The following is a 25,813-nucleotide window of genomic DNA, read 5'->3' on the forward strand; positions in this document are numbered from 1 at the left end:
AAGTGTTGGCTTCTCAGACTATTTTCAGTATTTTCTAGCTCCACAATCTGTTTCTCCAGGAAATGAGTTGCCAATCCAGTCCAGGATTGCAGACAAAACCCAGGGAGGACTGGCTGAACTAAGGCTGCTGTCCAACTGTGGAGTGGAGGCAACAGGAAAAGAGGTGAGGAGGCAGAAGTGGGGACAGGGAGTTTGAGGGAAGGATGCATCAAGATCTAATTTGAGGGGAAAATAAAGATCTACTTTGACTGCTATACTTGCAAATTCAATCAAGACACCCTTGGGGCACCCAGCAAGGACAAAATGTTGTTTATTGAATTCGTTTTGGAAACAGACGACATGAAAGGTTTCTGTGAGCTCACTCGAAGAGTCATGATTGCTTCCTGTCATCAAATGTCAACCATAGGAAAATCCTAGCATAAATAATGAAAACGAATCTAGGAGAGAAAAAGTGGTTAAAAACACCTCAGCTATCACTCTTCCAATAGCCCTCTGATAGCTAACATGATCATAAACATCGATAAAATTTTTATAGGTACAATCTATTTACTGCACAAATATCAAGTGTGTACATCGATGGTAAAGTTGTAAACTGGCTAACAGTCATCAGCAATTAAGTATACTGGGTCTGACACCCCCATTCTCATTTTAAGAGCTTATATATTTAATTGATGACTGCTCTCCTCATCAGGGACATTTAAGACATGGAAAAGGCATTTATATACACACGCACGCATGCACATGTGATTAACCTTACAAACTGAAAAAGCCCAAGCATGATTAATTAATTTGCCTGGATCAATAAATACTAGTCTCAAATGTTAAGTATACTAATAAGGACAGAAGCTATCAGTTACATAAATCATCATGTTGCTACCTACTGATGTTCCATTTGCTAATGCATGTTAGTCAATCTGTAGACTTTATCCAACACACACACAGAGATGATTTTTTTTTGTTTGAAATTCTCAGCCGATCAGCAGATCTCTTTTGGACATTTCTCTCCCATCATTCTTAGAATGAAAATGAAATAACTCTTAAATTTCTAAATTCCCAGCCATCAAGAGCACAATTCTGATCATATTTCAAATCTTCAGCCAGAAGGGAAATGCCATCAAGAGTTAAATGAGAAGGTCTCATCCCCACGGCAGCTTAGACTGATCTTCACCTTCTCCCAGCACCCTCTTGCCATATTGGAAGCCAAGGTGGCTCATCTCTTTGAGATTTCATAAACATCAACAGGAAGGGTCAGAGGAGGAGCCTTGTCTTTTTTCCTGGAGCTGTTATCAGTGAGACAGACAACTACAAAGAGGAGGATAGGAATTCAAGGTGGATAAAAGCCCCCAGACCTGGAGGGAGCAGTAGAAGGATGCAGCACCGCGCCATGGCCTGCAGCCCCCAAGTGCTTCACGTGTTAGAAATTCCGGGCATTTCTTTAACCACAGGGAATAAACATCCTTCCAAAAGGTCCTGCCTACATCTCCCCTCTCTCCCCGCGTTGTAAAGCATAGAAACATTCCATTTTCCATGCTTCCTGGAAGAACCCTCTGCCCATGAGGCAAACTGGGTCTCCCCACCCCAATGCAGCTTTTTCCAGAAACCACGAAATTCGCAAATTTACACAGGCCACTGTGGATTCAAGTCCAGCTGCTTCTAGAGCTCTGTGACATAAGAGCTCTGTGCACCATAGATCTCTTTATCCTGAACCACTTCCAGTCTCTTTTCCCAGGAGCTCTGCTTGTGATTTTAGTGTGAAGATTCACCCCAGTGGAAATGAACAGTGCAAGATCCCACGTACAAAATTTGCAAACTTTTTTTTTGAAACAACACACATTTTAAAAATTCAAGTCAAATCCAGGTACAGGCTAGTTGGTTGGTATCAGCTGGCCCCTCACACCCACCATAGGAAAGCATGATAAGAAAGTCCGTTTCTGAAATAAGAGAGACAAGAGGCATCTGGGGGTGAGTTCCTTGAGCTTGAGAGGAAGCCAAAGAGGGAAATGCTGAGGCTCAATGAAAGACAGGGCAGCTCCAGCCTCACAGCCCCTCTGGGTCAAAAGCCAAAGGCCTCTGTGCAAGCAGCACATAGGATATGGATGTAGGTGAGGACAGATCCTCACCCACCAGAGGGGTAACTTTCCCAGCAATTCTGAAACTAAAATAAGGCAGGCACATTCCCAGAGCCCTGCTGAGTAGGGGCTGCAGGCTATTTTCACTCTACACAAAATGGGGGAGAGGAGTTCCCTCTTCACTAATTTTTCACTCATAACCCACCGCATCACAAGGAACCTAAAGGGGAACTCCAAAGGCCAACACATCCTTGGTGGTTGTACGTGTGGTCCTGACAACCTCCTGCTCCAGAAATGCCAGGAGTACTGGATATGTCATTGGGAACATTAGGCAGTCCAACATCGGAGGAGGAAAGGCCCAGAGATGAGGATCTGAGTCAGACTGGCAAGGCTGGAGTCAGAAAGTGACCATTAGGCAATTGGTCACTACAATTGGTGGCTACAAAGAACTGGTCACAGTCACCAAAATGAAGAGGTTTACAACAACGGTTTCCCCTTAAGGCATTTTGACCAGGACAGTACCCTAAAAGAAATAAGGCAGCATTGCATAAAGCAAGAGGCCCCTCAGTAATCCATGGAGATGGAGGTGTCCTCATCCTGGTTGCATAACAGGAGGTGGAAAGGCCTGGGGGTGGCGACTCAGCTGAGGGAAGCACAGTTCAGCTCTGAGCCCTCCTGGCTGCCCCCGGCCCCCTCCTCCAGTCCGTCAGGGCTATCGGTGATGTTGGGCTCGCTGGAGCACTGCCGGTGGGGTGGGGGGAAGCTGGGTGGCAGGAGAAGGCACTTGTCCTCACTGCTAGCCTCCTCCCCCAGGCCTGAGTGCATCATGGTGGCCATGGCCAGCAGCTGGATGTCCGAGTGGGCATTGGCCACCGTGTGCCGCCGCACGCTGCCACACTTCTCCAGGTAGGCTTCCCCCTCCTGCTCCGTCAGTGGGGTCAAGACCATCTCATTCAGTGGCCGGCTGACTGCGGTTATCGGGGAAGCATAGTTCAGGACAGTCACCTTGGGCCGGACCCTGGAGTGCCGCCTGGCTGCAAGAGAAGAATCAGCAAAGACTGTTATTGGGGAGAGGGTACTGGTGCTCAAAAGCTCCTAATCCAAATGGGGGAAAAGACAAGGTGGTGGCTCAACCTTTAGGAGCAGCTCTTAGGTGCAGCCCTGCTACAATGCAAGGGAGGAATTTGGTGATACCTAAATGTTTCTCTTACAACTTTACCTGTTTATGCCAGATCCTGCCCATAACCAACCCTACCCCACATATTAGGTGGTCACCAACAGACTTTCCTTGACAGATAAGGGTCAAGGGAATCTGGTGTGTTTCTCAGCTGCTGCCTGAGCTTCAGCGGATTTGCCCTAAAATTCCCTTTCAAACAATGTCCCCTGAGGACCCGGGCATGGGATGGCCAGCTTCCAAAGGAAGCACCTGGCTTCCAGAGGAAGAGATAACTGGGGAGTTACCTCAGTTGTCAAACCCAAGGTAGCAGGACTGTCTTGCAAATCATAGGGAACCAGGGCTGTCAATGACCCTCATCTCCCGCCAGGTCAAGGGTCTCAGACCTACGTTCTGTTCAAGTCAATTCTCCTGGACTCAGTCTTTAGCATCACCAAAGAACAGGCTAGGTTCCATGGACACCCCAAGGAGGCAGACACGGGAAGACTGGGTACTAATTATAAAACTGCTGCTTTTTGGTTTTGAGACAGTTTGGCTCTTGTTACCCAGACTGGAGTGCAATGGTGTCATCTCAGCTCACTGCAACCTCCGCTTCCCAGGTTCAAGTGATTCTCCCGCCTCAGCCTCCCGAGTTGCTGGGACTACAGGCGCCCACCACCATACCCAGCTAATTTTTGTATTTTTACTAGAGATGGGGTTTCACTATGTTGGCCAGAGTGATCCTGGACTCCTGACCTCAGGTGATCCACCCGCCTCAGCCTCCCAAAGTGCTGGGATTAAAGGTGTGAGCCACCACGCCCAGCCTACACTGCTGCTTTTGAATTCTCATCATGTTCCAGAAACTGCTAAACCTAGACATTTTATCCTTTGAATCCTCCCCAAAACTGAACCTAATTCATGGTCTAGTATCAGCTTCCACTTTCCAGATGAGAAAACTTGAGTCTCGGAGAGGACGTAGCTTCCCCAAGGTCATATAGATAGAAGGTAGTTTAAGCTGGGACTCAAACAAGGTCGGTCTCTCTCCAGACCCTTGCTCTTCTAGCTGCCCATCCAAGGCCCAGAGATAACTAGGGTAGGTGAAATACCTCAAGGGAAGGACAAGCCAAGTGGAGGTGCTTCGAGGGCTGGAAAAAGCATGCCCATCTGGAGATAGGAAACTTGCCAGGAGGATGTACACGGGAGATGGACCTTTAGGATGGCAGAACTCCCAGCAGCGGGGAAGGGGTGACAGAGTTCTGAGCAATGGCAGCAGCCTGAGAGAGCTGCTGAGACAGGTACACCATCAGGTCACAGTCTGGCTGGAACAGAGTCCAGGAGACAGTAGAGAGGTGCCCGGGCAGGCAGATGGAAGCACCTGTAGTACATCAGCCAGGTCACAGCAGAGCTGCGGGGACACAGTTAACATCGAAGGTCACAGGGCAGGATGGGCTGTGCTCAGGAAGCTTCCTTGGGCAGAAGTGTGGCAGAATGGGCTGCAGCCAGCAAGGCCAGCAGCGAGGAAAGCCAGGGAGAAGGTTCGGGTATTATGTTCTATAATAAATATGGATTGCATGTGAAAAAAGGTAATGCTAACATCAGAGTCAAAGTGAGAGGTGATGAGGAAAGGAAGTAGAGTTGTGGTGATATGGGTAAAGTGAGGATGACCGCTGGAGACACCACAGAGATACTACAGAACCCCACAACTAAGAGATCCTGGGAGCGGGGCAGGGAGGAGGAGCTGTGGGACGGAAGGAGGGAACAGCAGACTTGGGGGAGGGGCGAGGGATGGGGAAGATGCAGAGGAGGCAGCTCGTGAGACCCAGTGCCGGGGCCTGGCCACATCGCATCTGAGATGCTGAAGGGGCAACCTCCACGGGCAGACAGACATGCAGTTTTGAGCTGGGAAAAGAAATTTCTATCTAAAGACAGAAATTTGGTCATTTTCAAATAATATTTAAGGACAGTGAGAAATGTTGATAATATTTGGTAACAAAAGCAGAATATAAACAACAGTATTATATGCATTTTATCCCTTTTTAAGCCAAACTGGGGTTATACTGGGTGCTATATTCACCCACCACACTTATGTATAAAAACTGGGAAAGGCTACATCAATTATCATCTCTGGGCAAAGGTATTACCCAGTGATTTTTAAAATTTCTTTATCTTTTCATTGATATGTCTTTAAAATTTTCATTCCATATGTGGGCATTTCTTTTACGCCAAGAAGAAAACATTTTAGGATATGAAAATCAAAGTCCTCTGGAAATTAGTAATGGCTGGGGCCCTCCGAGTGAACGTGACCTCTCTGAAAATGAAGATGGGGTAAAGGACTAAATTATTCTCGTGTGTGCACCTGTGCTGGGTGGATAAAATGAGAGGAGCTAACAGCACTACTTTCAGAGGGGCTAAAGTATTAACAGCTAACACACAGGATAGCACTTCAGAGCGTTGGGTGCTGATCTGAGCATCTTGTATCTATGAACTAATTATCAGCCTAATGAAGTGGGTCCTGTTATCACCACTGTCACTTTACAGATGGGAAGTTAAAGCACGGAAGAGGTTACATAACTTGTTCCACATTACAAAGAAGAGGCAGAGCTGGGGCTGGAGCACAGATGGCAGCCTCCAAAAACCAGGGGAGCCTCATCGCCTTTCCAGAAGGAAGGAAACCCTACGGTGCGTCAGAGAGGCCGGAGAAGAACCAAAACACTCAGGTAACCAAAGCCTGGGGAGTAGAGTCCCAAGAGAGGAAGCAAATCTGACAGCAACACCCCAGCTCCCAGGGCCTCTGCTCTCCCACCTTCACATAGGCTGCGCCAGGGCAGAAACCTGCACAGAGTTTGAAATAGAATAAGCACCATGACAAGGCGGGGTCCCTTGGTCCCAGAGAAGTCCCCCAACCCATGCTCCTCTCAAGGCAGTGCTGCTTCCTCTGCCACCTAGGCCCGGTATCATGTTAGGAGCTGGATGGCTCTGGACCTGAGAGAGGCGGAGGCATGGGACAGTCCAGCCACTGCAGCTGGTCTGGCCTGGGAGAGAGTGAATTTGAAGGCACGGCCATGGGAGAAACACAGCTTCAGCGGGCTGGGGGATGGGTGGGTTCTGTTCTGGGCCTCTTCTTTTCAGCCTCCCTTTCTGCCAGAGCACACCTCTCCCCAGCTTCCCATTCACACACCCAATTTCACCTGTCCCTGCCTTCCACAGTGCCCATATCTCTGACACCCTGAAGACCCAAGAGAACGGTGTTCCCTCTGCCATCCAGGCAGGACAATGCAGTGGGGAGAAAGGGAGCGGGGCTGATGGTATCAGTATTCCCACCACACTTGGACAGGAGGGGGAACACCCCACTTTCCAAGAGGAAAGCAAACCATGCTGTTCACAGACTGGCCGTGGGGACATGTGGCTCATGCTGCTTTAGTTTACTCTCTGCTCTTGCAGTGGATCTGGAGGGCCCTAGACACGTGTGTCAGCCACTTCCAGACCCATGCTCCCGGAAGGAGATCGCAGCAAGACCTGCCCACATCCATGTGCAAAGCTCACAGCAGCTCCTGTCATCAGACTGTTGTGTGTGTGTATAAATAATGAAGATAATAAAATTCTAACCCTTTGGACTAAATCTTGAGTCTACTGGCTCAGAAGCCCAAGGGGCCTATTTGGTGGTAACAACAATTTTTCAAAATTAAAGGATAATACGTAGAATTTAGAGTGTACAGTGTGTTCCCACCCAGGATCTCGCTGTTTAGTCCCAATCTCCCTCCAAAACAGAGTTGTTCTCAGTATGCCCACTGCACAGATGAGGAAGACTGAGGATCAGCCCCAGTTCTCTTAGGTTCCAGATGGCAGCACCCAAACTTTCCCCACTACATGCTGCTGTGTCTCAGGGGACTGCTGCTGCCCTCAGAAGACATGTCCCTGGAAGCGGGCCCCCCCCCACTAAAGTCAAGTAACAGCAAACACTGCCCCCCAGCAGGTGCTAGACAAGTAGCTGACACTGGCTCCCCTCTTTGGAGATAAGAGACAAAACGCCAAGGAGCAACCAAGAAGAAAGCATCTACGCCAGGCACTGGCAGCAGTTCTTTGTGAAGCATGGACGCTCCTACTCTCCAAGTTACACATTTCTAAAATGTTCCCACATTCTTATAACCTGCATTACTTTTATGATCTCCAAAATCAATAACTATAAAACAGAAGCACCAGAAGAGTTCAAAGCAGCAAGGATCCCACTGAAAAACTGTCCTTAAAAAAAAACGCCCTTGAGAACAATTCATTTCTCTCTCACTGCTGATAGAAGTACACACTTTAGATTGCTGTTGGGAAACCCATGTTGGGACCTGAACCCTACAGCCAGCCTAGCAGGAGATGGGAAAAGACCTATCTGGGGAGCATTTGCTGCATGCAGATGTCTGGGCTCCTGAGACGGGGTACCCACCTGCCAGGAGGGGTTTGTGCAAAGGGTAGGGCAAAAGAGGCAGACAGTAGCAACATTATTTCTATTGTTGCTAGAGATTTCGATAATTTTGTTTGTTTGTTTGTTTTGAGACGGAGTCTCACTCTGTCGCCCAGGCTGGAGTGCAGTGGAGCGATCTCAGCTCACTGCAAGCGCCACCTACTGGGTTCACACCATTCTCCTGCCTTAGCCTCTCGAGTAGCTGGGATTACAGGCGCCCACCACCACGCCCGCCTAATTTTTTGTATTTTTCGTAGAGACGGGGTTTCACCGTGTTAGCCAGGATGGTCTCCATCTCCTGACCTCGTGATCTGCCTGCCTTGGCCTCCCAAAGTGCTGGGATTACAGGCATGAGCCACCGCGCCCGGCCTCGATAATGCTTTATAAGAGTATGGGGGACTCCTCTCTTTGGGGAAGGGGTATCTGGAAAGATACAGTATTAATGTTAGATTTTACAACATGGCTGAAACTTGGAAGAAAGGCTGGGACCAGAGAGGACAGAGGGTAAATCAAGGGAACGGGAAATCTACTTGCATGGCAGACACATGCAGCATCTTTGGAAGAAATGAGAATTTATCTGATGATTTCCGCAGGTCCCAACCCACTGGGATGAGCCAGGGAAAGGTGTCTCCAATGGTCCTTGGAGGGCCCAGGCAGCAAACAGACAAGAGAAGCCCCTCTGGCTGCTCACGGGTCAAGAGCTGGAGCCAGAGTGAGGGGGGCTGCCCTGGACGAGGAGACCCCAACACCAGCTGTCCCCACCTTCAACAAACACTACTTCCTGTGCATGCAAAATGCTGCACTAGCTACAGAGAAGTAAAGAACATAAATCTGATGTGGGGCCCCCAACAGGGGCTTGAGCCCAGCACACTTGTGTACCTCCATGCATGTATGTTCACATGTCAGGGGAAAGAGTTCTTAGGAGCAACTATTTACTGAGCATCTACAGTATGTATCAGAAAGGATGTGCTCCACTGATGGCTTCTAACCGCTTTGCAGAAGAACCTGAAGTTGAGATGTGAAATAACTACAGTCACAGTTAGTGATGAAACCAGGACTCAAACCCAGAGCGGACAGCACAGGCCCAGCTCATGACCCCCACACACAAATAACTGTCAGAACAGGTCGGTGTGGCAAATGTCAGGTCGGAGATACAGATGACAGCACCCTGGAAATTCAGAGGAGAAGGAAGAGAAGTCACAAAGTCTATTTCAGATGGGCTGTGCTTCTCTAGGCTTGACTTACAGACTGAACCACTCACTCACAGGAGAGGTCTGTGCCAGGTCCTGGGATACAAAATCCCTGCTCTCAACGAGCAAGCTCAGTGTAAGGGAGAGGCTGAGAAACAGAACATGGCAATACAGCCACGTTCTGGCAAGGCCAAGGATGTGGTCTGGGATCCAGGGGAGGGACTGGGGAGGTACACATAACCTCCCCGGAGAGCGATTTCACAGGGGCCAGGCTGCCTTTAGCTGGGGTCCATAACATAGCAGGCAGCTCTACCTGGCCCCTCCCTAAGACAGGACAGCTTCTTCCTCCTGCTGGCCCTGAATAGGAGGACAGGGCCTCTGTGCTTAGCCTTCTGTGGCTCAGAAGTTGCTCCAGGCCACACAGCTGAGCCCCAGCTCTTGTGGTTTCCAAGGCCCTGCTCTCTCCACAGTTGCCTCAGCCTCTCTCTCCCTGCTGATGACTCACCAGAGAGGCTACAGCTCTTCCTTCTGCTTTCTGGGTGGAATGTTTTCATTCCCAAGATTGGGTGTGGGCAGAGCCAGGACCAAAGGGACCACAAGGCTGTGTTGAGTCCCCCGAGCAGACAGCGTTTCCTTGCTAAGTTCCCGCCAGACTCCAGAGCCAAGCCTCAGACAAGTGCGTCAGCTGTGTCCCCACTGGGAGGTCAGGCCTGCTGGGCCCCTTGGGAGGCCTTAAAACCAAACGCCATGCCCATGACTGGCAGACAGCGACTGACACTCTTGCTTCTTGTTCTCCTCCCCAACCTCTTCCTTCTTTGCCCCGGGGAAGGCAGGACCCTGTCACCCAGGGAAGGGAATATCCCACTAAGGGACTGATTACCCTGTGGGTACCCCCTGGGGCTCCAAGCCAGCCCTTCCCTTGCAGTGGTGCCCTTTTAGCAGGAACAGGGCTGGGTCCTGCCATTTCAGCTGGCATCTCCAGGCCACCTCTGCCGCCGCCTCTTCCCTTTCACACGGGGTGAGGCCAAGGGGAGCCTTTATTCCCTCCTCACTCACCAGGAGCCCTGCTGAGCACTGGCATTCATCCACGGCACCGGAGCCAGCAAGAGCAGCTCCTTTCAAACCCCCAGAGAGAAGCAAAGCCTGGAGAAGGCCGTCGTGGGGCCCTTTGTTGGGGACTTGGTTCCCAGGCTTTTGATCTCCCAGGCTCCCTGGCCAGGCCCCACCGGAGCGACCGCCATAATACGGCCATTGTGACCCCAGCACACCAAGCCCGTGGTCGGCGTCCCTCTCCAGGCTGGCACCTGAAAGCCGTGAATGCCGGCTTGTCACGCAGAGAAGTTACAGTATCCTGAAGGAGAAGGGCCCTCCCGCGGGAGATACAATGGACGGAGGCCTGTGGGAAACCAGCGCCTTTGTGTGGGAGAAGTCGAGCGTGCTGCTGAGTGTACACGCTGGGAGGGCCCTGCAAACAGCAGGCAAACAGCCTGGAGACTTCGGGGACTTGAAAGGTGGGGCAAGGGCCAGCCTCTGAGGAGTCGGCCTTTTACAAAGTTTCACTACCCTCCTCCTCCTCCCTCACCAACTCCCACTGCTGCAGAAAAGTAGCTGCTTTGGAGAGGGGAGCACATTCTCTCACTCCCATCATGGGCCTCCGACCCAGGGGTGAGGCCGGGCTGGCAGGAAGGGAGACCACCCGAGAATCCTCGTGCAGTCAAACACGCGCAGGCGCGTGGGTGCAGTGCGGAGTCCCGGGAATAAACCGCTTCTCTGGCTCTAGTCACCTGCCCTGCAGGTGACCTTAAGACTGAAAGCCCAACAGTACCTTGGAGGATGGAATGAGTTACATGCCAAAACCCTAGTCAGTAATCCAGCTTGAGTGGCGGCTTCTTCGGGGATGGCTGGCCCCTGCTGCCTGCGACCACGCCTACCTGTGACCACGCCCACCTGCGACCACGCCTACCCATCCTCCCGCCCAAGTGAGCCGCGGCAAAGCCCTCCCATAGGTTAAGGGGTTTTTCACTTCCAGCCTGACTCCTTAGTTTTTACCTCAGCCAGCCATCTCAACACTCCCCTCCCACAGGCAAAATAAACCTTTTACTAAGGGGCAGACGGAGGACCCCAGAGTCCTCTCTTTATCTGGAAAGCCATGTCCTCAGTCAGGATGGGCACCGCTGTGACCACTTTAGCTTCTCAGTATCCAGAGACATGGGCTGAAATGTCTGGCTTAGGATCCCTCTTGGGCTGAGGAACACCTCCTGAGCTGTCCCTTAATAAAGTCACCTCCTCAAAGTTGGCAGCGGGCGGTGGGGGTGGAGGTGATGATAGCACACGTGGGGCAGCTGATAAAGTATCCGCAACAGCATCCACAACTCCAGGCTTTGTAATCCTGGCTCCACGTGACCTTAATCCTCACTTGCTTCCCCTGTAAACCTGGAAACAGCAGTGTCTGCTCCATGGCCCAGCATCCAGCGCCCCCAGCACCATGCCCAGGACGAGGTCTGTGTCCAGTAGCTCCCTTGCCATCAGCTTCCTTGCAACTCTGAAGCCCTTTCAGTTCCTCTAACACTCCTTCCTCTTGCTCATCACCTGTCCTCCAAACCCCCCCAAGGTCCTCCCCTTATAGTCATCCCTCTCTGTTTACTCAGCTAACTCATATTCATCCTGCAGGTCCCATCACAGACATCATCACTTCCTCCAGGTAGTCTTCCCTGATTCCCTAGTCAAGGTGAAGTCCGCGTGCCCTGGGTTCGTGGCCCCTGTACTTGCCCCCTGAGAACAAGTGTACACTGACGAGACACTGCCTTGTTTGTGACTTCTCCCCTAGGCTGTGTGTGCTGGAGGGCAGGAATGGGTTGGCTTCATTCACAGATATGTCTATAGCACCTCCCAGAGTGCCAGGACAGGGTCTTAGTACACATTTGCTGAAATAATTTAAAATTAGCCAAAAGAGGGTCACGTCCTTCCCTCCCTGCCCCTACTGTGACAACTCACCAGAGGCAGGGACTGTCCTAGGTACAAGAATAAAACCTCAAATCTTTAATTTGGCAAAAATGTGCATTATTCTTATTTTAGTTGGAAAACTAAAGCTATCCCCTCTTAGAGTGAATCCTCACTGAACAAGCTTCCCAATCCACTCTTGTTCCTGGGATAGGACACCAGAATAAGCCACCACAAAATATGCCTCTTGGGCATAAGGATTTATGAACTGAAGGCAGTTAAGAAGCAGATACAGGAAGCTCTCTGTCCTTCCTCTATTTGCTTAAAGGCGCTATAGAGATGTATAAAGACAAAAGGTATCCCATCCCACTTCTACCAGGGAGAGCAAAGGTTAACCACTGAAGACAATTTTAGACCCTTATCAGCCAGCAATGGCACCAGAGAAACCTACATGAACAAGCCTCACTAACCAGCCCTTATCTGTCATCTACTTCCCTTGCCACAAGCTGCCTCCCCGGACTCAAAGTTGTTTTTCTTTGCCTTGTCACTTCTCTAGAAATTTATTTTTTGTTGTTGAAGATGCTATATGAGCTGAAATTCAAAGCCACGTATTTAAGAACTACTATCTCCCTGGGTGTGACCCATGTATATATGAAACATACAATATTAATAAGCTTCTGTTTGTTTTTCTCCTATTAATGTGTTACAGGGGTCTGTTCTAACTAAGAGCTTAGGAGGGTTGGAAGAAAAACTGTTTTTCTTCCTCTACACTGGCATTAGGCCCAAACAATGGTGGCATTCCTGCCATGGCCCAGCTAGCTTGCTGACATCCTGACAGCTCCCTGGATGCCCCTGACCCCCAAAGTCGGTGAGCTGAGCCAGCAGGAACGTGGGCTCCAGGGAGACTGCAGCAACATGGCGCCCAGCTCAGAGTGGGGCTGCAGAAGGCTGTTTTCCTTTAGTGTCACTGAAACTGGCTCGTTCCAGCTCCTGGGAGGAATGAGTGAAGAAGGGAAGGAGGAGGGAGAAGAACCAGCAGGCAGCAGGCTGAGGCCAGCACCCTCCGATCTGTGGTGGCTGTGGTTAAGCTGGTGTCTCCAGAAAAACATGATCAGGGTGGTGAAAACGGCCAGCTGGCCCTGGCTCTTGCTGTGGTAAGAGGCCCAGGAAGGGGCAGGAACCTCACTGGAGGACACTCCTTTCTTTGAAGCTCAACTACTACAACTCCATTAAAGCGAGAAGAGGGGGTATCAGGCTCCCAATTTGAGTAATCCATTTCCGCCTCTGCATCTCTCTGTGGGTGCTGGCTCCCTTGGCCCCGAAGTACCGTTGCTGCCATCATCTAGCATTTTTTGAGTGCCTACAATATGCCAGGCACCATTCCTGGGGACAGAATAATGAATAAAACGTTTCTGCATTTCGAGGGTTTATATTTCAGACAATAACTGGGTTTATTATTATTATTATTAGAAGCCTTATCATACAGCTATTTCTACAAAGACTGGTCTGAGAGCTATTTTGTATTATAGAGATATTTGTACTGAACCCATCTAGACTGCAGTGTCACTGAGAGAAGGAACAGATCTGATTCATCTCCAGATTTTCCAAGGTGCCTGGTACAGAGCCTGACACTCACTGATGCTAGGTTTACAGCCATCAAAAAACGGCCCCAACAGGATTTGTCCCCAAATCCAGGAGCCCCTTTCCTTGCCATGTGGTGGTACCTACAGAAACGGAGTGGGAGACAGCAGCTCGATAACATCTGGCCACGCATACAAGCTGGCCTGGCATTTCCAGTTGGTTTCAAAGGGAAATCCATCACAGTAGGTTTCTTTACTCACCCAGAGGAAGAGTGTAACAAAGCACAGTTTCTGGTATCAGATACAGAAAGATTAATGTCCTAGGCACACCAAAATGATCAAAGCCACTGATCAAAGATGTGGATCAGACAAGCACCACCACAAAGGCATAGTATTGGTCCTTGGGGAGGAATCATCAAGGGGTAGAGGTTACTGCAACCTCCAGAGGCCAGGAACGTGAGTGCTTAAGATGCAGAGATTTGCTCTGACCCACACAGGAAGCAAAAGGCTGGGCACATAATCAGTGCTCAGTTAAACAGTGCTGGTATCATGATCACCAGGCCTCTTGACAACTTGAGAGCTGCACTCCTTACCCAGCGTGTACGTGGGGCCTGAGAAGCTACGGTCCCCGCTGATGCCGAGGAAAGGAGAAACCACTTGCTTCACCAGCTCCTCCAGTTGCAAATAACTCTCACTTGGGCCTGTGGGCTCGTGAACACTCTGGAAAATGAACAACCAAGATACACAAAGGTCAGCGTTCATTGCCATGACCAGCAGGTTCTCATTCAACAAATCCTGATTGTCCTCTTCCAATGTACAAGTCTGTGTTGCTGGCAGGCAGCATCGCTGCAGTTAGAATGAAGGACACTGAGGCCTGAAGCCTTAGTCACTTGCCATGGGTCACTGCAATTAGAACTGTACATGGTTAGTACCACAGCAGCCTCTCCCATTGGGCCACCAATACAGTGTGGGTGTCCCACCTCCAAGGCTGAGATCCGACTGGTTTCAAGGACAATAATCTTACCCACATGCACTGGTTCATACACAGCACAGAGACATTTAACATATATAATGCACAGAGGTCTCCTGACAATGCAAAAAGGAAGGTCCTCTTATTATGCCCCTTCTATGGATGAAGAACTAAAGACCCAGAGAGCTTAAATACCTTGCCCAGAAAAACACAGCCAGTAAATGGCAAAAACCCTGGACTGGAACCCAGGCTATCTGGCTCTGATCCCCTCTTCTGCCACTTGCTAACAGGCTAGAAAAGAAGGGAAGAAAGAATATGGAAAAGTTCAGGGTGATAAGAGAAAAGGAGAATTCTTCTAGAGCCAGGAATAGTTTTAGCCCCAAATGAAGAGCCAGTTAAAAACCTCAGCATGACAGAAGTCCTCAAAGCTAAGCCCTGAGTAAAGAACAGTCAAAACCAGAAAGAAGCCAGTAACCAATGTTTTCTAGAAAACTGGCAGACTCCTAGGGAATTCAGTTTCTTGCTGGAAAGGACTCAAACATGCTGTCATGTTGAGGGGCTGCAAAGAAGCAAAGCCCACCTGGCAGAAGAAGGGACTGGCCAGGAAAGAAACAAGTCTCCGTGGGGCTGTGCCCAGCCCAAGGGGTTAACATGTCAAATTCTCGAAATGGAGTAGACTGTAAATCACTTTCACTTTCAAAGTAGACTCCACTCCAGTGCGGTGTTTCAGGGATTGAAGGGGAAACTGGTCAGGTAATGAGGCAGGAAGGGCTGACTCCTGCAGGCTGGTGATCCCAGGGGGAGATGTAAGCTGCCAAGGAAACAGGCTCTTCCTGGGCCCCTTTTTGGTACCATCACACTGAGATGGGTGTGGCAGGGGCTGGGGGAGAGAGGACACAGCTTCAGGAAATACAAGGAGGCTGAGGAGGGGGCTATGGTGCAGATTTGGAGGTAGAAACAGAGCCAGAAGAGATGCAGAGAAAATGAGTGGCTTCTCCCCCAAACCTTCCATACATGCAAAACAGGGAGGGACCACAGAAAAAGGAGAAGTGGCAAAAAGTGGGAAGAAAATGGATAATGAACACGTGATTTGGAGCTGGATGGTTTTCTCCCAGAAAAGTCGCTGCTGAGAACTTGGCTTGTGCACAGCCCTCTAGGAAGGTGCTGTCCTCAGCCCCTGGCTTGGCTGCCAAACAGCTATGGAATTTGTGTGGTCCAGCGTAAAATGAAAACGCAGGGCCCCGTGTTCAAAACTCATTAAGAATGTCAAATGGTGATGGGAGAAAATAAAACAAGCTCAGGGTCCTCTGAGCACAGGCTGCACACTCTGCCTGGCTGGGACCCCTGAGAATGCACCATTCTGACGGTAGTGTCAGGACCGGTCTGCGTCAGCTGGGAGGGAACTGATCTTCGCACTGGTCTATATCTCTGACTGTGCCTCTCACTGGGGTGGTTTGAAGGCAGCGCACGTGGCCCACTGTAGGAGTATTTGTACATTTTGGGAAGGGTAGAGTGGGGTCAGGGACACTGTGGAAGAGCAACAGAAAAGACGGAGCTGAAGGCCTAATAAAGAGCTTCTTTCTCTGTAGTAGGCTCAGGTAGTTTTGAAAAAGATCAGCTCCAGGTCTCATGGCACTGTGGAAAGTGCAGGTCTAGGCAGATAATGGACAATTCTAAGTGCTGAGGCCCAAATTTCCTGTAGCAGATATGGCCCCAGGGCAGTGCCACCTGGAAGTTTCATTCAGATCCAGAGGCCACCGCCCCTGCTGCTCAAGATGGACTTGGGCCAGGGAAAGATCCGAGTTCTTCACAGTCATACCCCCAGCCCCAGGCTCTAGAGCTCCTGGTGAGGAAAAACATGGGCCAAAGGCACTGTTCCCAGGAAGCCCTCAGGGGAAGTGATGCCAGATGCCCTGCAGGAGAGTGGACGATCTTTAATGGTCTGTAGGGTGCCTGTGGGGTGTTTCTCAGTACCCCGGGAGACTGCAAAAGGAAGGCAGTAGTTGCCAAGAAAGGCTAAGTGGAGGTAGGAAGACAAGGGCTAAGGGATGGGGAGCAATCAAGCTCTGTTATCAATGAGTACAAGACCTTGAGAAAAGCCACCACCTTCTCTGAACCTCCATCTCAGCTGTGAGATGGGGAAAATAATGGTATAGACACAGGAGGAACTGCTTCCTTGCCTGACTTTCCAGAAATTCACCATGACCCCAGAGCTTCTCTGACTGTACTTCCCTCTGCCAAGAGAAGAAGCCCTGCATGATGGTCACCAACATGGGTGTGAGGCCAGGGACCCAGAGTCAGTCCTGCTCAAGCTTCTACTATATTCCATGGCCAGTGTTTAATTAATACCTATTATGTGTCAAAGACTGTGCTGGGTGCTGAGGTCTCAAGGGCAAGGAGAAAACATTGACCTGCCTTGATTAGAGAGGGGATTGAGGGGCCCGGAAAACAAAGTGTTCTGAGCAGGAGGAACATTGAGTACAAAGATCCCATGGCAGCCAGGAGAAGCCAAGAAGACCAGAGCAGTGGGGAAGTCAGGTTCCAGGCAGGGATGGAAGGGTGGGAGATGCTGAAAGCGAGGGTATAGACTTGGGCTGTTTTTCTAAGATCGATTGGAAACCACTGAAGAGTTTGAGGCCGTCCCATGGAGAGCAAATTGGGGTGGGGACCAGAGTGCATGAGGGCAGATTCTCCTGGGCAAGCAGTCTCACCTGTCTTTGGGGACTCAGGGCTATGATGACAGCTTTCTCATACGGTTGCAGGGCTACCTGGCCCAGGGCCCAGAATGTTGGAATGTGATAGGTGTCTTTCATTATAGACACAGGCCCTCCTGTTCCAGCAGTGACAGGTGAGAGCCTTCACCTGCAGGACTGGATCAATTCTCCTTCCCACAAAACCAAACAAACCACCACCACCCAAAACACAAAGGAATCGCTTCTCAGCTCTAAACTATTATAAACTGAAATGGGAAGATGGGAGCCCAACTTTCCGAATTTTCCTATCAGAATCCCAAAGGGCTCATTTTCAAGACTCCTTATTCAGGAAGCACGATCCAATTAAGGCTTCTTCTCAGACCCGAGCCCCCCCATGCATTTTTCTATCCCCCTCCTTCTCCATCTCTTCCATAAAAATACTTGACCTGGCATTCCGGCCAATTACACCCACCCTCACCCTATTAGGCAACTCTTCCTCCTCTCTAATTATAGGAAAGGGGGAGAATGCCCAGAAGGATGGCCCAGCTTCAAGGACTGAAACATAACACCAGCTAGGGGATGTGGGGGTAGGATTGGGGCCCCAATGCCTGACATTCCATCACTGCTGTGAGGGCAGCAAGGGGTCACCACTAGCCTGATCAAGGATGAAGCCATCTTCCCTGAGGAAGGGCTCAGAGCTAATGCTGCAGCATCTGAACTTGTTACAGAGATGAAGAGGCATAGCAGTCACCTCTTGGGGGTGTCCCTAGCCAAAAACCCTACTCTTCGAGAATTGTGTGCCCCCACCCATAGGAATGAGTTTGCCAAGGCCATGTTTATACTGCTTGATCTTATTCAAGGGTCATGGCTGATTGGGCAAAGAGGAATCATCTAGCCCAAGCTGGACCAATTAAATTATTTCCTCTGGGGAGGAAGCATGGTGTGCATAATTCCAAATCTTACTGCCTCTTCCTCGCTGAGGGACCTCAGGCAAGCACACAAACTTACTAGGTTTCATTTTCCTCACCTCTAAAATGGGAATAACAACAATGCCTACTTCATACAGTGATTGTCTGGATTATCTGATTAAGGAAACAACACACTTAAAGTCCTTGGCCCGTGACTGGCACATAGCCAAGGACCAATAAGTGTTAGCTCAACTTCCTAGTATTGATTTAGAATTGGGATTGAGTGACACTAGGCAGCCACTAGCTAGTCTCTTACTGGAAGCACATCAACTGTGAGGTGTCACCTTCGATCAGGTAAAAACCAAACACAGAACACAAACCTGCAAGGAGAAAAAGACCAAGTCCAGGAAAGATAGGACAAGACGAAGACAGACAAGGCAGCCCAGATACAAGTAGAGACTAGGAAGCAGAGGAAGGATGGTGGCTTCCTGGCCTGAGACAGCCTCATTCCTGGTTGTAATCCCTCCTGAAGTCCATCTGCCTTGGGAGCTTTCCAGGGAGTTCCTCATCTGCCTAAGCTAGGCCAAAGTGTATTCTTTGCTGTGACTTGCAACTTGTGGCTCCCTGGCATCACTGGAGAGGGGAAAAGGGTATCTACTTCCTGAATGAAAGACTATGCTTCCTTCACTCCCCAGTGCAATCTTGGCACCAAGCACAGCACCAGGACCTAACAGGTGCTCAGTGAATGCACATCAAATGAATGAATGAATGAATGAATGAATGAATGAATGAATGAATGAACGAACGAACGAACACGGGCCAACAAACTAAATAGTAGTTAGCCAAGCTAAGGTGCTCTGGTCACTAGGTTCCTTCCCCCTTATCTCAAAAAGGCAGTCTCTTCCCTCGCTCCCTCCCTTGGCCTTGGGGCAAGTCTCCAGCACAGCCTCACCTGCAGGATGAGCAACATCTGGACAATGGACGAGGGCAGCTTGGACTGGGCCAGCAGCAGCAGGTCACCTAGCTTCACCTTCAGCAGGACCAGGTCTCGGAAGCCCAGCAGGGAGATTTGGCGGATAGTCAGCTCCTGGCCCTAGAGAGGACAGAGAAGGGAAAGCTGTGAGGTGAGATCTCACTGAATCTGCCACCAATCATGTGAAGCTCAAGACAACACATGTTTACATAGCACCAAAGATGGGATGAGGCATCTGCAAGGGCCAGTGTGTCTTTCAGAGAGCCAAAGACCAGGCTCCTCTAGAATTAAAATGTCGTTAAGATAAGTCATGACTCAACCTGCCCACCTAAATGACCCAAAGACAATACAAGGCACATATAATCGGGGCCACACTATTATAAGTGCTATAAGTGGTCGGGAAGGAGAGAAAGAGAAAGACGGGAGAAACAAAGAAGAAGATCAATACTACCTCCCTACATTCAAGGCTGTTTTCCCAACTTCATCTATAATACATCTGAACACCTATCATACAAATAAAGAAGAAAAACACGGGACCTCTTAGATTATTGTATAAATACCAATAATTGAGGAAGAAAAATAAATAGGAAAGTAGGAGGAAAGGGATTTGTTCAATTGTTGGGATGCGGTAGGGAGCAGAAGGTGAAAAATAATAACTATCAGTAAGCTAACATGTATTAAATTCTATGTGCCAGGCATGATTCTACATAGTTTAGATGTAAACAACACATGTAATCCCCACAACCACCCTTTGAGATAGGTACCATTATAAAACTCATTTCACAGATGAAACACCCAAACACCCAGAGAGTTACTATAATTCAACCAAAGTAGAGCTGCTTTCAAACCCAAACTTCTTGATTTTAGAGCTCCTCAAGTTTCCCAAGACCAAAAGAGAAAGGAAGGTACATTTTTCAGACTCTCCTTTGCACACATACATACAAATGCACACTAGAAGTCGGTTGTTCGACGAAGGTTTAAGGATGTTTTCTATTTCCTGCAACTCCGTAGAGTTTTATAGAAACATGGTCAAGAGTGGTTTTGCTATCTCCATATCCCCTGATCCCCCACATCCAACAGATACACACAATCACCACCCATACCTTTCAATAACATAAAAAATTATAGAGCTCACATTATGTTGAGTGCTTTAAGTTATCTTATAATGAGGGACTTTGATTGGGTTTTTATTCCTTCAATATCTTTTAAAAGTTGGCCAGTTGGTACTACCTCTGTTGGATGGACTGATGGACGGAGATGCTAAGGCAACAGGAGAGAGCCAGCATTAGGCAGCATTATTCTGGCCAGGTCCTGGCTCTTGGTCCTGTGTGATGCTGGAAGCAGAGGAGACATAACCAACTTTTTGTTCACAACCTTCCAGGGAAGTGAACAACAGAACTGTCTGATTTAAACTATAGAATGTAGGAAGAGAGAAAAAGGAAGACTGGGGCAGGCAACCTTCTAGAAATTAGAACAGCAATTCTGGTGGGAAGGAAAGACTGCAAGGCAAAAGGAAACAATTCTAGGACCTCCTGCTCCAACAACTGCCAAATCACTTTCCAGAACTGATTTTCTAGGAATTCCCTAGAAAGTCATCAAGGCATCCCAAAGGACCCTTCATTCCCCAGAACTGCACTCCAAATAGACAATTATTTTGCCTTACTGTTTTTGGTTTTGTATTTACATCATAAAAAATTTAAAGGCAAAGATTAAAAGAGATCAGAAAAAAAGGGCTTAAGGTAAAGTTACAAGTCCTCTTCGTCTAATCTCTTATTCTCACTCCACACTGGTAACTGCTCCTTGAAGTTTTTACTTATATTCTAGATTTCTCCAGAAAGCTCCTATATCCACAAAACCACACATAAAACCTTTAAACCCACACAGATATTATACCCCTCCTACTGTTCTGAAGCTTGCTTTGGTTCACTTTGTATATTTTGGAAATCTTTTCATACCAGCATATACTGACCCACCTCACTCTTAAGGCTGCGTAATATTCTACCACTGTATGAACACACTCTGTGTAACCAACCAACTCCTGACCAAGATGCTTTCATTTGCACACGTGTGTGTGTGTTTCAAACATATTTATCCATGCCATGTTGGACATATTTTGTCACCATATCCAGATTATTGTCCTGCAAAGGAAAATTGCTCAATCCAAATATGCCTTTAAAAAGTCCTTTAAAAAAATACTGCCATGTTGCTCTCCAAAAAGACTGCATCCGTGTGTACCCCCAGCAACAGTGTATAAGAGAGCCTACTGTCTCACACCAACTGGGAGGATGATTTCTTAAGTAGGATGGTTAGGAAAATACATGTCATGACCCCACTTAGACAATTCTCATGAGCTGTGCCCACACTTCCATAACACTGCCAGTATATGGTAGACACTCATCCATAACAGTGCCAGTATATGGTAGACACTCAACAGTCATCCATTGTCAACTCATCTGCTCAGCCGATGACATGGGAAAACCACATCCAAATAACTGGATTATCTGCTGTGATTCCAACACATTTTATTGTACAGAGAATAGTAATGATAATGATATTGATGATGATCATGACAATTGTTAAGCCCTTACTGTATGTCATATGCAAAATTAAGTGCTTTTCATGTATTATCTCACTTACTCTTCTTAACACTCCTGTGAAACAAGTTTTATTATTTTCTAGAAGAAAACCAAGGCTCTGAGAGGCAAACTTATCTTCCCAAGAATATCAAGATGATAAGCGGCAGACTGAGGACGTGAACCCAGGTCAGTGACTTGGTTTGGATATTCGTCTCCTCCAAATCTCATGTTGAAATGTTTTCTCCAGTGTTATAGGTGGGGCCTAGTAGTAGGTGTTTGGGTCATGTGGGCGGATCCCTCATGAATGGCTTAGGTGCCCTCCCCTTGGTGATAAGTGAGTTCTCAATTAATTCACATGAGAGCTAATTGTTTGAAAGAGCCTGGTGCCTCTTCCCCCATCTCTTGCTTCCTTCTCTCATCATGTGACACACTGACTTCCCATCACCTTCCACCATGGTTATACAAGTTTCCTGAAGCCTCACCAGGAGCAGATGCTGGTACTGTGTTTCTTATAGAGTCTGCAGCACTGTAAGTCAAATAATGAACCTTGTTTTTTTCAAAAAAAAAAAAAAAAATTACCCAGTCTCAGGTATTCCATTATAGCAATGCAAAATGAACTAATACAGAAAATTGGTATAAGGAGTAGAATGTTGCTAGGAAGATACCTGAAGGTATGGAAGCAGCTCTGGAAGTGGGTAATGAGCAGAAGTTGGAAGTTTGGAGGGCTCAGGGCTCAAAATATGACAAAAAGACAAGGGAAGGTTTGGACCTTCTTTGAGACTAGTTAAATGATTATAACTAAAACACTGATAAAAATATGGACAGTAAAGGCCAGGCTGAGGTGGTCTCAAATGGAAATGAGGAAGTTATTGGGAACCAGAATAAAGATCACCCTTTTTATGCCCTAGCAAATAACTTGTCTGCATTGTGTCCATGCCCTGGGGATTTGTGGGAGGTTGAACTTAAGAGTGATGACTTAGAGTGTCTGGTAAAATAAATTTCTAAGGTGGGTATGGTAGCTCACAACTGTAATCCCAGCACTCTGGAAGGCTGAGGCGGGCAGATCACAAGATCAGGAGTTCGAGACCAGCCTAGTCAATACGGTGAAACTCTGTCTCTACTAAAAATACAAATATTAGCCAGGCATGGTGGCAGGCGCCTGTAATCCCAGCTACTTGGGAGGCTGAGGCAGGAGAATCACTTGAACCCAGAAGGTGGAGGTTGTAATGAGCTGAGATTGTGCCACTGCACTCCAGCCTGGGCCACAGAGTGAGACTCTGTCTCAAAAAAATTCTAAGCAGCAAAGCATTCAAGATGTGGCATGGCTGCTTCTAACAGTCTAAAATCAGGAATAGGTGTAAAGGAATGACTTAAAGTTGGAGCTTATAACTAAAAGGGAAACAGAGCATGAAAATTTGGAAAATTTGGAGCCTGGCCATGCAGTGAAGAAGGAAAAGGCATTTTCAGGAGAGAAATACAAGAGAGCTGTGGAACAATCACTTCCTAGAGAGATTTGCATGACTAAAAGGGAAACAGGTGCTGATAGCCAAGACCACAGTTTTAAAAAGGCCTTGAAGTCATTTCAGAAACCTCTGGGACAGTCCCTCCCATTACAGGCCCAGAGACCTAAAAGGAAATAATGGTTTTGGAGGCCACGCTCAGGGGATGCCCAGTGCTACCTCAGGATATTGCTCCCCACATCCCAGTTTATCTGGCTCCAGTAGTGGCTCGAAGTGCCCCAGGTACCATTCCAGCTGCTACTCTGGAGGGAGCAAGCTATAAGCCTTGGTGGCGTCCACATAGTGCTAAGTCTACAGGTGCACAGAGTGCAAGAGAGAAGGAGGCTTTGCAGCTTCCACCTAGATTTCAGAAGATGTATGGAGAAGCCTGGGTGCCTAAGCAGAAGCCTGCTGCAGGGGTGGAGCTCCCACAAAGAGACTCTACCAGGGCAGTGCCAAGGGGATATGTGGGGTCGGAGCCCCTGACACGGTCCACAAAGGGCCACTTCCTAGTGGAGCTGTGGGAAGGGGTTGCTGCTCTCTACCCCCTCCCACAGACCCAAGGACAGAGCCACCAGCTTGCACCCTGAGCCTGGAAAAACCACAGGCACTCAACTCCAATCTGTGAGAGCAGACCCAGGGGCTGGCACCCTTCAAAGCCACAGGGGCACAGCTGCCCAGGGCCTTGGGAGCCCATCCTTTGCGTCAGTGTGCCCTGGATGTGGAACTTGGGGTCAAAGACTATTTTGGAGCTTTAAGATTTAATGTCTGCCAGGAGGCTGAGGCAGGAGAATGGTGTGAACCCAGGAGGCTGAGCTTGCAGTGAGCCAAGATCGCACCACTGTACTCCAGCCTGAGCGACACAGCAAGACTCTGTCTCAAAAAAAAAAAAAAAAAAAAAAAAAAGATTTAATGTCTGCCCTGTTGTGTTTCAGACTCAAGTGGGGCCTGGTGTCCCTTTCTTTTGGCCAAATTCTCCCTTTCAGAATGGGAATGTTTACCCAATGCCTGTGCCACCATTGCATCTTATAAGTAAATAACTTGTTCTTGATTTTACAAGCTCACAGGTACAAGGAACTTACCTTGAGTCTCAGATGAGACTTTGAACTTTTGATTGAGTTGATGCTGGAAGAAGTTAAGACTTTAGGGGACTATTGGGCAGGAATGATTGTATTTTGCAATGTGAGAAGGACATGAGATTTGGAGTACCAGGGCAGAATAATATGGCTTAGATATTTGGTCCCTCCAAACCTCATGTTGAAATGTGATCTCCAGTGTTGGAGGTGGGGTCTAGTAGAAGGTAGAGTCATGGTGACAGATCCCTCATGAATGACTTGGTGCCCTCCCCTTGGTAATGAGTGAGCTCTCACTCTTTAGTGAGTTTTCACTCTATTAGTATGAGAGAGCTAGTTGTTTTAAAAAGTCTAGCTCCTCCTCCCCATCTCTTGCTTCCTCTCACCATGTGATACACTGGCTCCCCTGTTGCCTTCCGCCATAAGTGAAGGCTTGCTGTGGCCTCACCCGGAGCAGACGCTGGCAACCACACTTCTTGTTCAGCCTACAGAACCATGAGCCAAACAAGCCTCTTTTCTTTATAAATTACCCAGTCTTGGGTATTCATTTATAGCAACACAAACAGACAAACACAGTCAGTCATGAGCTAACTCAGCAGCTCATGCTTTGAACCACTTTGTTCCTCTTTGGTGCTGCTCCCCCTCCCTCATTTCTTACCCAGATTATTCTGTTGTCATCACTTCTTCATATGAAATACCTGTAGTTATTTGGGTCTAGACTGGGCCTGAGTAGTTACAGCACTCACCTGGAGAACATGACGGATTTTTGCCTTTGGGACTTCTAAGCCCATGGTTAAACATTACACTCTCAGAAGAAAAGGCCTCGATTTATAAGTGACCAGTGGGGCATATTGAATTGGTACCTAGTACTTCCTGTGTTTAAAGGTGAGCTGAACCAGGCCAAGGACAGCAACATGCCATGACCATTTATGTTAGAACTGGCTCCAATATCCCAGTCTCTCAATATCTAAATTCCTCCCCAGCATGGGTGGGGGGCAGGGGGCTTTATCTTGAGAACTCCTTGCTGGTTTCCAACCCATAAATTCTTTTTCTAAATGTAGAATCTGGCCTTTGATGTAGGCAGAAAATACTTTTAAGGGATGGTGTGAGGTACCTGGTTTATACCAACCTGCCACATAAACAAGTTAATCATTGCTTTCTTCAAGGATCATTTGGGGCCATTAACCAGAGGACTGGCTTGTTACCAGGACTTAGCCATCTCTTAGGCCCACAATGAATCAGAGAAGGAATTCATACTAATCCAGAATTGGCTTTTCTTTTCTTGTTTTAGGCTTGGGGGTGGGGGGAAAGCATAAGAAAACCAAGCCTGTCTCCTCACAACCTACATCCTCCAAAAAAAAATAACAGTGCATATCCCTGTTACCCAAATGCCATCCAGTTTCTCTATGCTAAGCACAAAGAAAAAGTAAAGCCTAAGAGCATATAGTCCCATAAAATGATAAATATGTGAACCTGATCAGCTGAGAGCAAAAAGGAGGAGGAAGGCACAGTTTGCCTCCTTCTGGGTATGCTATATACCTTTGATGCCCATTTGCTACAGATCTTCACCACCTCCCCGGAATATTCCCTGTCCACAATCTGAATTTGGACATGCCCATCTCACCCACACCCAATTCAGCTAATTGAATAAAGCAGGGTTAGCACATGTGAATGGTCTCAGGAGTTGACAGGAAAAGAGAAGCCAGCAAGGTTGGGGCCATGGCAAACTCGAGAAGAGA

General features: G+C 48.3%; 1 protein-coding gene across 15 annotated transcripts in view; it reads right to left on the reverse strand.

The window, feature by feature from the left end:
* Window positions 1-292: 292 nt before the first annotated feature.
* PRR5L (proline rich 5 like) overlaps window positions 293-25,813 on the reverse strand; it is a 175,160-nt gene continuing 149,639 nt past the window's right edge. For 14 of the 15 annotated variants that reach the window (XM_077961075.1, XM_015114477.3, XM_077961073.1 and 11 more), the window contains 3 exons: window positions 18,906-19,046; window positions 13,976-14,102; window positions 293-3,103 (listed from right to left, as the gene is read on the reverse strand). In XM_077961075.1, coding sequence (XP_077817201.1) covers window positions 2,709-3,103; window positions 13,976-14,102; window positions 18,906-19,046 — 663 coding nt within the window. In that variant the 3' untranslated portion in view covers window positions 293-2,708. 15 annotated transcript variants of the gene reach the window in all.

The sequence above is a fragment of the Macaca mulatta genome, chromosome 14 (genome assembly GCF_049350105.2).
Source record: "Macaca mulatta isolate MMU2019108-1 chromosome 14, T2T-MMU8v2.0, whole genome shotgun sequence".
NCBI lineage: Eukaryota > Metazoa > Chordata > Mammalia > Primates > Cercopithecidae > Macaca > Macaca mulatta.